At 25.7% G+C, this 14844-nt stretch overlaps 1 protein-coding gene and 1 long non-coding RNA gene across 2 annotated transcripts in view; both read left to right on the top strand.

Annotated features, from left to right (window-relative positions):
• LOC115034047 (myc-associated zinc finger protein-like) overlaps positions 1-2018 on the top strand; it is a 4053-nt gene extending 2035 nt beyond the window's left edge. Inside the window, exons 3-4 of the mRNA XM_029489264.1 lie at positions 586-687; positions 1645-2018. Of these exons, the coding sequence (XP_029345124.1) occupies positions 586-687; positions 1645-1898 (356 nt within the window). The 3' untranslated portion in view covers positions 1899-2018. The remainder of the gene's footprint in view (positions 1-585; positions 688-1644) is intronic.
• Positions 2019-8774: 6756 nt separating this feature from the next.
• On the top strand, positions 8775-10110 carry LOC107884543. The gene is made up of 2 exons (XR_001679997.2): positions 8775-9135; positions 9843-10110. It is a non-coding gene; the product is annotated as an uncharacterized LOC107884543 (long non-coding RNA).
• Positions 10111-14844: the final 4734 nt, after the last annotated feature.

The raw sequence follows: 14844 nt of genomic DNA, 5'->3' as shown, positions 1-14844 counted from the left end.
CCCCCCCTGGGCTACGCCACTGATTACTGTTACTGTTAGTTAAATAATAATTTTTGTATTTTTAATGTATGTTACTATTTATCTAAGATTAAAATCAAAACTTGTTTTTTCTATGCTTTTAAAATGTTTACCCCAATAATCACTGTAACATAAATACTAGTAGTATTCTGTTTGTAATTATTGTTGATATTGTTATTATTAGTTGTATAACTATGTGCTTGCTAAGACTAACAGTAGGTGTAGTTTAGTTACAACCTAATTGTATAATATAATTAATAATTTGTACAGTAAGTACATAGTTATGGCCTAGTGAATACTTTTTTGGTGGAAATATCACTTAAACAAATATAACTTTATAAGTAAACACTTTAAAATATATAAAAAATGCTTATCGTCACAATTAATAATTAATAATTATTACCGATAACCTTATCGGAAAATGAGAAAACCCCATACATGAACAAATCATCAAATAATGAACTTGTGAAAGTAATTGATAATGTATTCTAAGTTTAGTGTGTAGACTTAAATAAATAATAATAAACTGTGAAAAAACCAAACTAATTTTTTTATCTATCTTTACAGATACTATGTTTTGGCTTACCAAATTGGATGAAATTGTAAAAAACAACCCTTCAATTTGTCCAAAAAATTGTGGTCGAAAATTTGGAGGACAAAATCGAAAAGGTAATCTTAAATTACACCTGTTGAGAGAATGTGGAAAACCTGTTACTTGCCTAATGTGTATGAAAAAATTCAATAATGTACGCAATTTGAAATATCATTTGGGAACTGTTCACAAAATTATTTATAGTTCTTAAAATTTAAAGAATATTGATGTATTGTATGTTTAGTTTTTACTATTATTATGTTAACTATGTATATTAATATTCTTAGTGACCAAAAATAATATTCCAGATGTTCAACATGTTATTATTCAAGCATATTACTTTTAATCACCCAATTATTAAAACTCTAAACGAATTTGTTATATCATCTTATTTTTTATAACTTTATACTGGTATAAGATTTACAACATGTATAATAATATGATGTATACACCATGATTAAAAATATAAATATTGAACATTGGTACAAACTTTTTATAATAACAGTTATTTTTTATTGTCATCCTTTTACTGGAAATACTGATTAGTATTACTGGAATGTTTGATACCCAGTAGGTTTGTTTTATCAAATGTTCATATAAAACATATGCTTAAAACCGAACACTAATGAAATACTTGTTTTGATATTGATTATTAAAATAAATATTGTAATAATCATACGGATAATAGTTATATATATATAACTATTATACATATGGTTATGATTATATTATAAACATATTTGGCGTAAATATTAAATCTTTTTTAAAATTATTATAATGAAATCTTTGTTGGCTGTTGCATTATTTAAACCAAAATAAAAATTAAACAATTATTTTTATTGATGTGGCCTCAGTTTTAGCTGCACAACAAATAATTACGTAACTAAAAGTGAGATTTTGCCATTTTTTTTATGTATGATTGAAAAAATTAACAATATCTAAACCAGCTTGAATTATATTATTTTGGGTTGTTATATTCGTTGACTGTATTTGAACATTTTATTTTATTGTGGTGTACTTACTTTTACTTTCAGACTATATGTTAAAAAAGAATGATGTGTACGCTAATGAAAATCCTGTGTATTGCCCGAAAAACTGCGGACGGTGTTACAAGGGTATGTGGCGTAAATACAACTTGCAGAAGCACTTGAAATATGAGTGTGGAGTAGCACCACAATTCAAATGCCTAGCCTGCCCAAAAAGCTTCTCGTTGAAAGCAAATTTGAAAATGCATATGCTAGTTGTTCATAAAATAATTTTAGGAACTAATCACAATACTATGTCATAATAGTTTTTGACCATTATATATATTGACTTTAATCACACAATAAAGAATGTTAACTTTTAATTTAGTGCCATATATACAATTCGTATATAATATATATATATATAATATGTTTACCAATTAATTTTAAATTAGTATTGATTTACTGTTTAAATTACTGTTTTGTTTTTTTTTTTTTTTAATTTCAAATATATATTTAAATTAAATGGCAAAAAGTGTAAATTAACACTGTTTGTTAATTTAAGCTGTATATTATTATTCTAGTATTTTGATAGGAATACAAATTGAATTCCAGTTAACAACTATAGGTACTGATAATAGTTTAGAATTTTAGCTCAATTCAAGTAACAGTATATGGTATAAAATTATTATTTTGATGTTGAATAATTTTAGAATTTTTGATTTCGTTATAGTTACCATATTGTTTCTTCAGATAAGAGATTTGGTAGTTACTCATTTGAGTTTTGTTTATATTAGTTACCAAAAATAAATATACAATACAAGTATAAACATATATATTATAAATTATAATGTTATGCATGTATTATTTTCAAATTATCATAATGTTCAACTATGTAAACTTTTTAATACTTATTGATAAAAGATGTCTTTTTATCAAATTCAGAATTATTAATGAATATATGTGAATAAAATAAAATTTATAACTATAAATGTATACAATATGTCTTTCATACTTTTTTTATATAATGCCACATAATTAATAGTATGTTTTTCAGTTTTTTTCATATGACTACGTATAACATATATTATTATTTTGTTTATGTTCACTCATTGGCTCCTGGCAACAATTAGTAAATTCATTAAATCATTTGAATCTATACATATTTTACACTATCATAGGTAGGTTATAGAGATGTTCTGGGTACCCGGCAATTATTCGATGGCCGGGTACTCGATATCATATTTAAAACTCGGCTCTTACTTGGTAACCCGGCGTAATACCTATATTTTTACCCGGTCCTTACTTGGTATCCAGCGAAATACTACATTTTTACTCGACTCATATCCAATGGCAAACGCTGATAATCTATTTATAAATATATGCATACCTATATTTAATATAACGGAAAAATCTTAAATTCTAGGGTTATGAATTATAATTTATTTTGGTACATATTGGAATAACTGAACTGATTTACAATATAGCCAGTTGATTATAAACAAATCATGATTTTTTTCTATGAATTACAAAAATAAATCTCGTATTTACTGTTTAAAGACTTAAATTATATTATTAATAATTTCTTAATCAGTAATTGTTAGTTAATACTTTAATACTAGTATAAGTAATGTTAAAATTTTTACTCGGCCAATACTCGATACCTGGTTAGTATAAACAATTTTACTCGTCCAGTACTTGGTACCCGGCTTAGTACCAGATTTTCTACTCAGAGCATCTCTAGTAGGTAACAGGAGATTTGGTAAAAACTGTAGTTACAATTACCATTGAACATATTATTGAGTGTTTGATATTTTTATGACATTGTTGCACATATGACACAAACTGATACCTATAATTTATGTAAAACTGTGTATCTGGAATTCATGGGGTTGTATTAAAGTATTTAATTTTCTGAAAAATTCCTTGACGAATATATAACATTTATAGTATAAAATTCCATTCTTATCCTTAAGTACCTACTTATTAATTAAAACTTGTTTAATCACCTATCACATGTCATTTACATAAACATATAAATATTTGCTTTGCTTAAAAAAAATTACCTACATAATATGACCTTTTATTGGTACCTATTAATTAAGATTAAGCTGTAGCTGCTGTACCAATTGTCACAATGCATGTTTTCAGATCAAAATATACTACTACGCAATGTAGAAGATGCTGCAAAATATGATCCGGCGTATTGTCCAATGAATTGTGGAAGGTTTTACAAAGGTCAGCATCGAAAAATAAATCTCCGTCGACACATATTTGAGTGTGGAGTACAACCAAGATTCCCTTGTACCTTATGTATGAAACGGTTTTTCCGAAGATACCAATTTAAAATACACATGGAAAAAGTGCACAAAGTATGCCCTTCTAATCTGCACAATCACAATGAAAAGTGAACCGTCTTAATTAAATGGTAGTAAAAAAAAAAATATTGCTCGTCAATTTTTATGTATTTTTTGTTTTATAGACTAATAAAATATGGATATTTCAGGATATTTATTCACTTGATCAAATTTAATTAGTCATTAATTTTATATCAGTATAATCATTTAATACAATTAGTGTCAATAATATTTGTATTGTATTATATACATGTTTATTTTAATACACTGATAAAAAAAAAAAAAAATACAGTCGAATAAAATTAAATCAATAACTTCCATTTTACCTAAATAATATAATTTTCTATTTTTAATACTATACAGTTTGTCAAAAAGTCCCGTATAACTCTAATTCTCTCTCTGGAAAATTAATATATTTAAATGCAGTTTTCTTACAGTAATAAGTATGGAAATTCTAATTGAATGTCATAAGATTTAATTTTTCTTTTCAATATTTTATATACAATTAAGTTATTTTAATTTTTAAGATAGTAATTTTTTTGATTATATCTTTTAGAACGTAAAAAAAATATTGTGATTTGTATCTTGCTAACATAACTATTATTCTTTGAAAGACTTATACTTATTAAGTTTAATTTGCTTTAACATGATAGATTTTTTCACCGAATTGGAACCCAATTGGAATATCTTTTTTTTTTTAACTGCTTAAAAAAATAAGAAAAAATGGCAGTCTTGAAAATTTAAAAAACTTAATTGTATAAAAATATTTTTGAACATTCAATTGGAATTGCCATTCTTATTATTGTAAAAAAAAACTGCATTTTAATACATTGATTTGCCATGGAGATACTAAGGGTTGACATGATACTTGATACTTTTGGGATATACTGTAAAATAATATACCTATGTATTGTTTTTAAATTGAAATTTGTTATACTTAAAAACACTTTTTTTGTGTGGTGAATAAAAAAAAATACTTATAGTTTCTGACTTTCTAACAATACTATTTTAGTAATTTTTAATGTTATTATTTAATATTTTGAATTAACTATCAAAATTAGGTATGCATATTTCCATTGGTAACCAGATTTTCATAATTTTTATGACCATTATAAAATAATATGTAATAATTATTAAAAAAATGAACTTTCAAATATCAAGTTTCTAAAAGTAAAACCCGATTGATCTATTAATTTAATTGTAGTCGAGTATGCAAGAGAACTTTAAATTGTTTTTATCCAACTTTGCCATATAGCCTATAGGTAGCAGAATTCAGAATTCATGTGTGGTATGTATAAATAAATTATAAATATTAGTTTTTGTTAAACCTAAATTTTTTAGTTCAAATATAATAACGATGACTATTCTTATATAAACGGGAAACATGAAAATGATTAGTAAAATTGTTCTAATAATAGTAATAATACATGTATTATTAAGCACATGTACGTTAAATAAATATTTACAAATGTTTTTATAAAAAATTTGTTTGAACACTTTTCATGCCTATACTCTATTCAGCGAGACACCGCGCCGCGCACCGATAAAAACTGGTTCCCCACGCAACACCCAGCCATTGAAGAACCGGTTTCAATAGCATGGTGACGCGGAGGGATGCACAGAATCGGCATGCTCTCTCGCTGTACAGAGTATAGAAGGACTACAATCGTAGTTTTAAGATTTTTTATATTGTCATTCTTTTTGCAGTATATTGTTTTAATATTATAATATATTCTATTAGAAATAATAAGTTTTGCGATAGATGACATGCCGCTTTCGTGGTAGTTAACAGGTTTATTTTATATATATATACATAGCTTAAATGATTTCGCTTCCAAAATGTTTTGTTCAAAATATTTATTAAAGGCAATACTGACATTGGTCACATATGAGTTAATATCCATTTTGATTATGTTTACAGGTGTGTTGACAAATGTTCAAAAGATATTGGAATCCGACCCAGTTCCATGTCCGAATTATTGTGGTCGTCTCTATAGGGGTCCACAGCGAAAATGTAATCTAAGAAAACATTTGAAACTTGAGTGTGGAGTGGCACCCATGTTTTCGTGCAGAATTTGTTTAAGGAGATTTACCAGAAACGAAAACTTAAAACGACATTTAGTAATTGTTCATAGAACAATAAAAAATATTAAGTGAGAACATATGTGATTGTAAAACTGTTGAAGTTCGTGGATTAGTTGATTTAACTGACAATATTTTTGGTAGCATCCATGCAAGCTTTCATTGACGTTTTAGTATCCATTCTTGAAGTGGTATGTATCAACTGTATCTAAAATCTAGCTGCACCACAATATTTTACAGTGCAAAAGATAAAGATATAAAGTGGGGAATTTTCATTGTTATTAATATTATTTTGTTTTAATTTATTTTAATTGTATATAAAATATTTTTATTGCCTGAAAAGATATTTAAAAAAAAAATACACTTGATTTTTAATAAAAAAATATTATTATAAGTTGCGTATTTATAAATCAAAGTTATTTTTAGTTTTAATGAATAATGAATATTGTTATTTTGTTAGCAATAAAATTTGTATTTTACAATAGTTTTAATTTAAATAGGCAATGGAAATTTACTGATTAATTTGAAATATCATATTATACAAAACATAATTTATATGATATAGTTGTACATACATGCTGTTTCACAAATTCATTATTTTTCTAGGTATTAGAAAATGCAAGTTGTGTACAAGATACTAGTTACATAAATAAATAATGTAAATTAGTTGATATATACTCCGGCCCACAAAAGAGTATCCCATCGTCCGACGATAACTCGTCCTATTCCTCACATTGCCACATATTTGACATACACTAAATGGCACAAAGTGGGGAATGCCTACAGTCTACAAGTGTAAAACGAGGATACTCTATCGTGGGCCGGAGTATAAAATTTATTGGTTGACCACTAATTATGAATTAATAAACATATAAACCTAAACTGCAGTATTCTACTTATAGTGGGCGTATTTTATTTCAGCAGTATAATAAATTATATATGTTTTCTCATGTATAAGTCTGTGATATTTATTTAATTATTTTTAATCAACTAATTTTTTTAAGCAGAAGACATTATAACCATTCATTAATGCCTACCGGCCACATTATGTACAATTTGTAAATTGTTCTTACGTTTTTTGTACATATTATATACCATAATATTCAAAGATAAATAAATTAGATTTTGATTAAACATATTAAAGTATTAATATAACATACAGCTTATATATTATATATAATTTTAATTTAATTTAAATTAAATCCTCACTAAAATGTTTTTTGAAACGAGTAAATTATCACATTAAAATTTAACATGTTTGTTTGTTTTATAAACCCCGATGACCTGTGATGTAATAAATTGTAATTAAGTGCTTTTTTTGTAATTTGCATGAGTACATATCACTGAAATTAATTTATTAATATTATTGGTAAGCAATATATTACCTATTTTTTGTTATTATCATTTATAAATTAAATATTAATTTGTTTTATATTTTACACTGTTGTAGTTACCATGTTTGAAAGATTAACCTTGGAAGATCCTGTTTTTTGTCCATATGCTTGCGGCCGGTCGTATAGTGGAAAAAATCGCAAGGGTAATCTAAAAAGGCACTTGTCATTCGAATGTGAAGTGACATCTTTATTCAAATACAGTTGTGATATTTGTTTAAAAAAGTATACAAGAAAAGAAACTTTAACAGTCCACCGAGTAAATTCACATAATGTCCATTAAAATATAGATTTATTAATTCCGCTATAGAATAAAAGTTAAATATTAAATGTTATGTTATCGAATATGAGTCAATTATTCATCATAGATTTTTTTTATTGAAGTGAAGCATGTGATTTACCGATATAAATTTTACAATTTTTTTAATTTTTTAAACACTCGTTTTACTGTAAGGTGGGTACACACAATGCAGCATTTGTATGACGCCACAAATTTGTTTTCTGGGTGCCGTGTGGCAACATTTTCTATCGCCCTACTCTATGTAGTCTACATCAATGAATGTGCCACATCTGTATGGACATATTTACAGCAGTCTGGTGGCAAATATTTGACTTGTTTACGATATTTTAATTTTTGGTCAAGTTATGAGTATGTTAAATATTACAAATTAAAAATCTTCAACACTCGCTCAAAAACTAAAATATCGTAGAATCTCACAGTTAAGCACAGATAATATTTAATAACAGATCAATTAAATTTATAATTAGAAATTACTAAGCAAAATTGGAACTGCTGAACACAAATTTGTACGAGACAACTACTCTTGTGGGTGTGAGCGGGTGTCCTCATAAAGAGTTTTAAATACAATTTAAGTTTAACATGTACCTATTATATATTACAATATTATAATATTATGTATGTTGAGAACTCAACGTGTATTTTGTATATATATTAGGACATTATGTAATACTTTTTCATATTTCTAGTATTATAATAAAATGTTAATTTGTTTATATCTATAGCGTAAATTGTATGTGCACTGATATTGAAGTAAGATAATTGTGAAATGTATTTATTTAATTGGAATAATATAAACAATATTGCAGAAACTTGTAAATTATATCAAATTATGTACATTTAAAATAATAAATGCTGTTAATATATTTAAAAAATATAATGTAATATATTATGTACACATATATTGTTAAATTATCATCTTTGGTTTATTTATTTTTTACACAGTTCAATGTATGAAATATGCAATTATATATCATTAATAACATACTTGTATATATAATATTATGAGTTACGTAATAATTATAATTAAATGTATTTGCTTTAATTTATTGTTATCTGTAAATTTGATCACAAAAAAAAAATATTGAATCATTTTAAATTAAAGCAGTACAGTGTAAAAATATTAGTAAATGCAAATAATAATGCGTACATTTTGTACAGCTTTAAAAACTAACTAATCTGTATCTCAGTTTATTACCTACTAAAATGATTGATTTCAATTTATATTTCAGATCAAGATACCATAACGCAATTACTGGAAAGCGTCCCTGACTGTGATCCAATGTTTTGTCCAAATTGTTGTGGTCGTTCTTATAAAGGAAAATACCGCAAACACAATCTCAAACGTCATATGATGTTTTCTTGTGGAGTGCATGCACAATTTGAATGTACATTTTGCCAAAAAAAATTTAGGTCAAATCAAATATTAAAGGTTCATTTAGCTTACATTCATTACATACATCCGAATTTATAAGCAAAATATATAATGTCATAATTAAGTAAAAACATTTCTTGAGAATAAAATTTTTGTTTTGAATTTAAATATATTGTATAAATCATATTAAAATAGTACCCAAATGTTTTTTTGATGGCGTTAAAAACAAAATCTAGTACCCCTCAACAAAACAAAGGTATAAAAAGCAAAAACAATTTCAAATATCATATAAATTATGCATGTGGCAAATTTCAATGTAAATTTTGTGGAAAACAATTTTTGGCATAAGCGATTGTTATATTATTTAGCCACTGCTCATCAAAATTATATACTTTGAAAAATAAGATTTTGTAAAATAAATGTTGCATTTGGAGTTTTAATTTATTATTTCAATTTTATTGTATTACAATACTAACTAGGTATAATACCTAGGCAACTCAAGTGGCATAAGTTTTGCAAAAGAAGGAATACAATTTTATTTATAGGATATAATAATGAAATATAATAATTTAAATATTATCTTATCTTAGTTTTTGAAACGAAAATCCAATTATAAAAATGTAATTCAAAGAGGATCAATCCTTAAATAACCCTCATATAAATAGGCAAATAGCAAGTTAAAACCAAATTTAGGATCAGCTATGGCAATGTAATTAACTATATTTTGTCATTCATATAAATTAATTTAAATATTATATTTTCAGTTAAGTACTTGAATCAATCTTTGGAAAAATATCGAATGTTTTGTCCAAATGGCTGTGGCCGATCATATATCGGGAAAAACAGCAAATACAATCTCAATAAGCATTTGAAGTACACGTGTGGTATTAATCCACAATTTTGTTGTACATTTTGCGGAAAATATTTAAGATCCAAGCAATCGTTACAGTGTCACATGTCCAGTGTTCATCAACAAATTATACTTTAGAACATATTTTTTTGTAAAATAAACTTTGTAATTGTAATTTATTATATCAATTGTACTAATATACTAACTATGCCTACCTATGTTTAGGTTATACTGACATCTACAATAGAGGCGTATTTAGGTTTTTCAAAAAGAAATAATGGAATTTTATTTGAAGGTTATAAGGATAAAGTATATTAATGTTATAATAGTTATTGAAACAAAAACCCAAGTATAAACATTTAGTTCAATGTGATTAATCCTAATAAACTGCACAATATGCAAGTTGGAAACAAAATTTAGTAGCATAGCAGTCTAAATTAAATATTTTTTGTCGATGATATAAAACAATTTTAAAGTGGGTAATGCTCTGCTGTTCATTAGGTGTCTAGAGAAGTAACTGTAATGAATGTGTTAAATTTGAATTCAGTGATAATATGATAATATGTAATCACATTATATACGAAAAAACGATTCTGTGCAGACAGCCTGTCAGCCTTTAATATTACTAAGTATATTTTATGATATTAGGTATTGTGATTAAAGTAATTTACTGTGCTATTAAACATTAGTACCTACTACAGTAAGTTAAATTAATTTTTCCGAAAAAATCACATTTGAAAATGTCATTGTGTATAAAATATTTTAAAAGTTTCAAGTAATTAACATTTTTAAATTACAACAAAATAACCAAAATTGTTTTTCTTTGTTTAAATATCTAATTTCAACCTAATTTGAACTTACAATGTCTATAAAATTAACTGTGTTTATATATTTTTTGATTATCATATTATGAACTTTTTATCAGCATCATAATTTTAATTGTTCAATCCTTAGTTATAAATATTGCCCAGTGAAAATTTTTTATTGACAATAATTAAAAAAACTAATAGAAATCAAAATTATCTTATGCCTATAAACAGCCAAATAATCCTCAAAAAAATATGCTAAAAGCATGTTAATATCAAAAGAATTATCAGTATTGTGGATGTCTAAATTAATTATAGGTATTTTGTCAATGATTTAAAATAATTTAAATACTATACTTTCAGTGAATTACGTGAATCAGGCTTTTGGATTGCCTTGTCCAAATGTTTGTGGCCGATCGTACAAAGGTAGAAACCGCAAACATAATCTCAAACGTCATTTGAAGTATGCATGTGGCATTAATCCACAATTTAATTGTACATTTTGTAGAAAACAATTCAAGCATAAGCGATCGTTACAGAATCATTTAGTCAATGTTCATCAAGAAAAAATATTTTGAATAGTACATTTTTGTAAAATAAACTTTGTGTTTGGAATTTAAATATATTATTTCAATTGTATTAAAATACTTTATATACCATATGTCCATATCTATGTTCAGGAAATACCGACGGCTACTAAAGTGGCTTATTTTAGTTTTTAAAAAACAATGAATGCAACCAAATTTAAAGGCTATTAGTATGAAATATATTAATACATTTTTATGTTATAAACTTAATTTTAAAAAAACAAAAACAAAAACCCGAGTATAAAAATGTATATTGCCCTGCTCAAGTTTTAAGTTATATTGTAAGAGATATCAATCAAAATAAGTAACTCATTCTAGTAGTCTATATTAACTATATTTTGTTCAAGATTTAACATAATTTAAATATTTTATTTTTAGTTAGTTACATGATTCAGTCTTTTGGAGAAAATTCATTGTCTTGTCCAAGTGGTTGTGGTCGATCGTACACAGGAGGAAACCGTATAAACAATCTCAAATATCATTTGAAGCATGATTGTGGTATAACTAAACCCCGGTTTTATTGTAAATTTTGCGAAAAACAATTCTGGCATAAGCGGTCATTACAGTTTCATTTAGTCAATGTTCATCAAGAATATTACTGAAAAAATGATTTTTTTATAAGTATTTGTAATTTAGATTGTATTGAAATTACTAACGAGGTATATAATACTTTTGTAGTTATGTTTGGGTAATGTCGTCAGATTTATAAATAGAATATTTGGAATTTTCAAAAAGAAAGAATGGAAATTTATTCAATGGATAGAATGTATTAATTTAATTTTAAACCAAAATATATAAATTTAGTTCAAAGAGAGATCAATTTTAATAATATTCAAAAGAATCTTTAAAACCAGTTAGACTGGTCCACTGTAATATTTTTTTAGTCCTGTCCAAACTAGTACTAGACTTTTTGTTTTCGATAACATTTAGGGTGAAACTAGGTATGTCGGGAGATAGTACATTTAAAAATTATGGAACTCTGAAATATTATATTATTATCAATTAGTTAATGAATCAGGATTTTGGAAAATATTCATTATTTTTTCCGAATGATTATTAGCTGATTGTGTGATGGTACAAAATCGTAATAACAGTGCGCGTGACCACAATTTTTTTTTACATTTTTACAGAAAAAATTTAAGTCTAGTGTTAGCTGCATAATCAATTAGCCAATGTTTATGTATACATTAATGAATACATTTTTGTAAAATAAATTATGTATTTGGTTTTATTTTACTATTATTACTAGGTTATCTACATATATGTTTAGAGAATACTTAATACGTCTCAAAATAGAGAATGCATTTATTTAATACCTATGAAAATTAAGTGTTTTAATTTTAATAATATAATAATTATAGATATTGAATCATCTTCTCGAAAATACACGAAGAAAGCACGTTAGAAACCAAATTTAGATCATTGAAATTTATAAAATAACTTTATTTTGTTGACGATATTAAGAAATTGTATGTTCTATTTTCAGTTAATTACATGAATAAGACTTTTGAAAATGATCCAATGTTTTGTCCAAATGGTTGTGGCCGATCATATAAAGGTACAAACCGCAAAAACAATCTCAAACATCATTTGAATTATGCGTGTGGCATTAATCCACAATTTCAATGTACAGTTTGCCAAAAAAAATTCAGAAAAAATCAATCATTGAAGTATCATATGATAACAGTTCATCAAGCATGCATATTTTAAAAATAAAAAAAAGTAATGTAAAAAATCAAAATAAAGAATTGTACAATAATAATAATAACTTAGTTTTAATTTGAAGAATGGTAAAACTTAATTTTTAGATAAGTTGTATTCAAAGTCAGCGAATTCTATGTAACTATATCCCCGTTGACCGTCCTTACAGTTTATTCCCATGAATGTACATCATCATTTATCAATATGACTTATCAGTTAACCTATATTAAGAACATAATACACATGACATTTGTTACTAAACTATGTTATATTATTAAAAAATGGATAAGTATTATATATCTAACAATAGTAACGATTTTCATGTTTTTGGTTATAGCTCATTTTAGGGATATTTTAATTTTCCTTGACCACAGCCATTGTATAAAACTTTAAACTAACGCTCTCATTTTCCAACTCATTAGTTTCCATAGCGAGAGACATATTTAGGGGGGTTGAAGCTAGAGGCCTGATTGCCCTGCTATTAGTTTTTAGGGATGGCATTATTGTGCAAGGCTATAATCTTCTGTTAATGAATAGCTATATAAATTAGTTTAAATTATTTAATATATCCCAATTTAAATATTATTCAAGTTAAAGACAAAGCTGAACGGTTAAGAAAAAACGAACCTGATTTATAATTTTCAAACAAATGTATTATCATCCCGGACCCCAAATGTCTGAATACGTCTCTGCTATAACACTAAAAAAATCATAGTAATTCATTAAGTGAAATCGGAAAACTTCAGATTTATTTTTATCTTGCATCCGCACAACTACTATGCTGAAATGACTATCTTCGTGTTAAACTTACTATATTTGTTCCTACCTTATATTGGATGTTAAATATGTTGTTGGAAACTTATTAAATTCAATATTTGTTAGTTGAGTCAAATTTTTAATGTTCATGTATTATATTATGTTGTGTAATTATTTTTAGCTTGCTATATGGAATGTATAATAACCAAAATCAACATTAATCATAATACGCTTTGGTTTTTTCATATAAATTATATTTGGTCAATAAAATAATACAATTTAAATGTTATATTTACAGACGATACCATAATGGAATTATTATGTAAAGATAGTGAAAATGACCCAATATTGTGTCCATACAACTGTGGTACTTTGTTTAATGGAAAATATCGAAAAAAAAATCTAAAAAGACATTTAAATTATTCATGTTTTGTTAATCCAAAACTAGAATGTAAATATTGCAAAAAAACAATTAGAAATAAAAGATCATTAGATTATCATATGATGACTAATCATCCAGAAGTTTTAATTTAACGTAGGTTTAAAGGCAACACCTTAAATTAATATTATTTGTATTTAAATATGTAGAACTATTTTGATTTTATAAATAAAGTTCATTTTGATTTATTTTATTTTATTTTATTTGATGATTATACGCCCTGAAGAGCATTTAGTAAAAAAGCCAGTAAAGTAGATAAATTATATAAGTAGACGAGATTTTAATATATTTGATATATGAGATAACAGATACCGAAGATAAGTAATCTGAAAAAAGTAAAGTGGTAGAGCTAAGGTTGGTTTAATAGGTGTAACATTCTGTGGAGAGGCTGATTATGACCATACAAGATGAGATGGGTAGGGATTGAGAAAAGAGAACGGTTTCTCGTAAAGTAGGAAGGAACACAAAATGAAACAGTGGCTAGTAAGTCGGGAAAGTCGATGGTACCATTGAGTAGTGATGTGATGAACATTAGGTCAGCGTGATTACGGCATAAGGCCAGAGTTGGGATATTAAGAGTGGAGCGGATAACAGTATAAACAATACTGATTTGTTTTATTTGTTTCA

Source organism: Acyrthosiphon pisum, chromosome A2 (genome assembly GCF_005508785.2).
Source record: "Acyrthosiphon pisum isolate AL4f chromosome A2, pea_aphid_22Mar2018_4r6ur, whole genome shotgun sequence".
In the NCBI taxonomy this organism is placed as follows: Eukaryota; Metazoa; Arthropoda; class Insecta; order Hemiptera; family Aphididae; genus Acyrthosiphon; species Acyrthosiphon pisum.
This window is presented reverse-complemented; position numbering and strand designations above follow the sequence as displayed.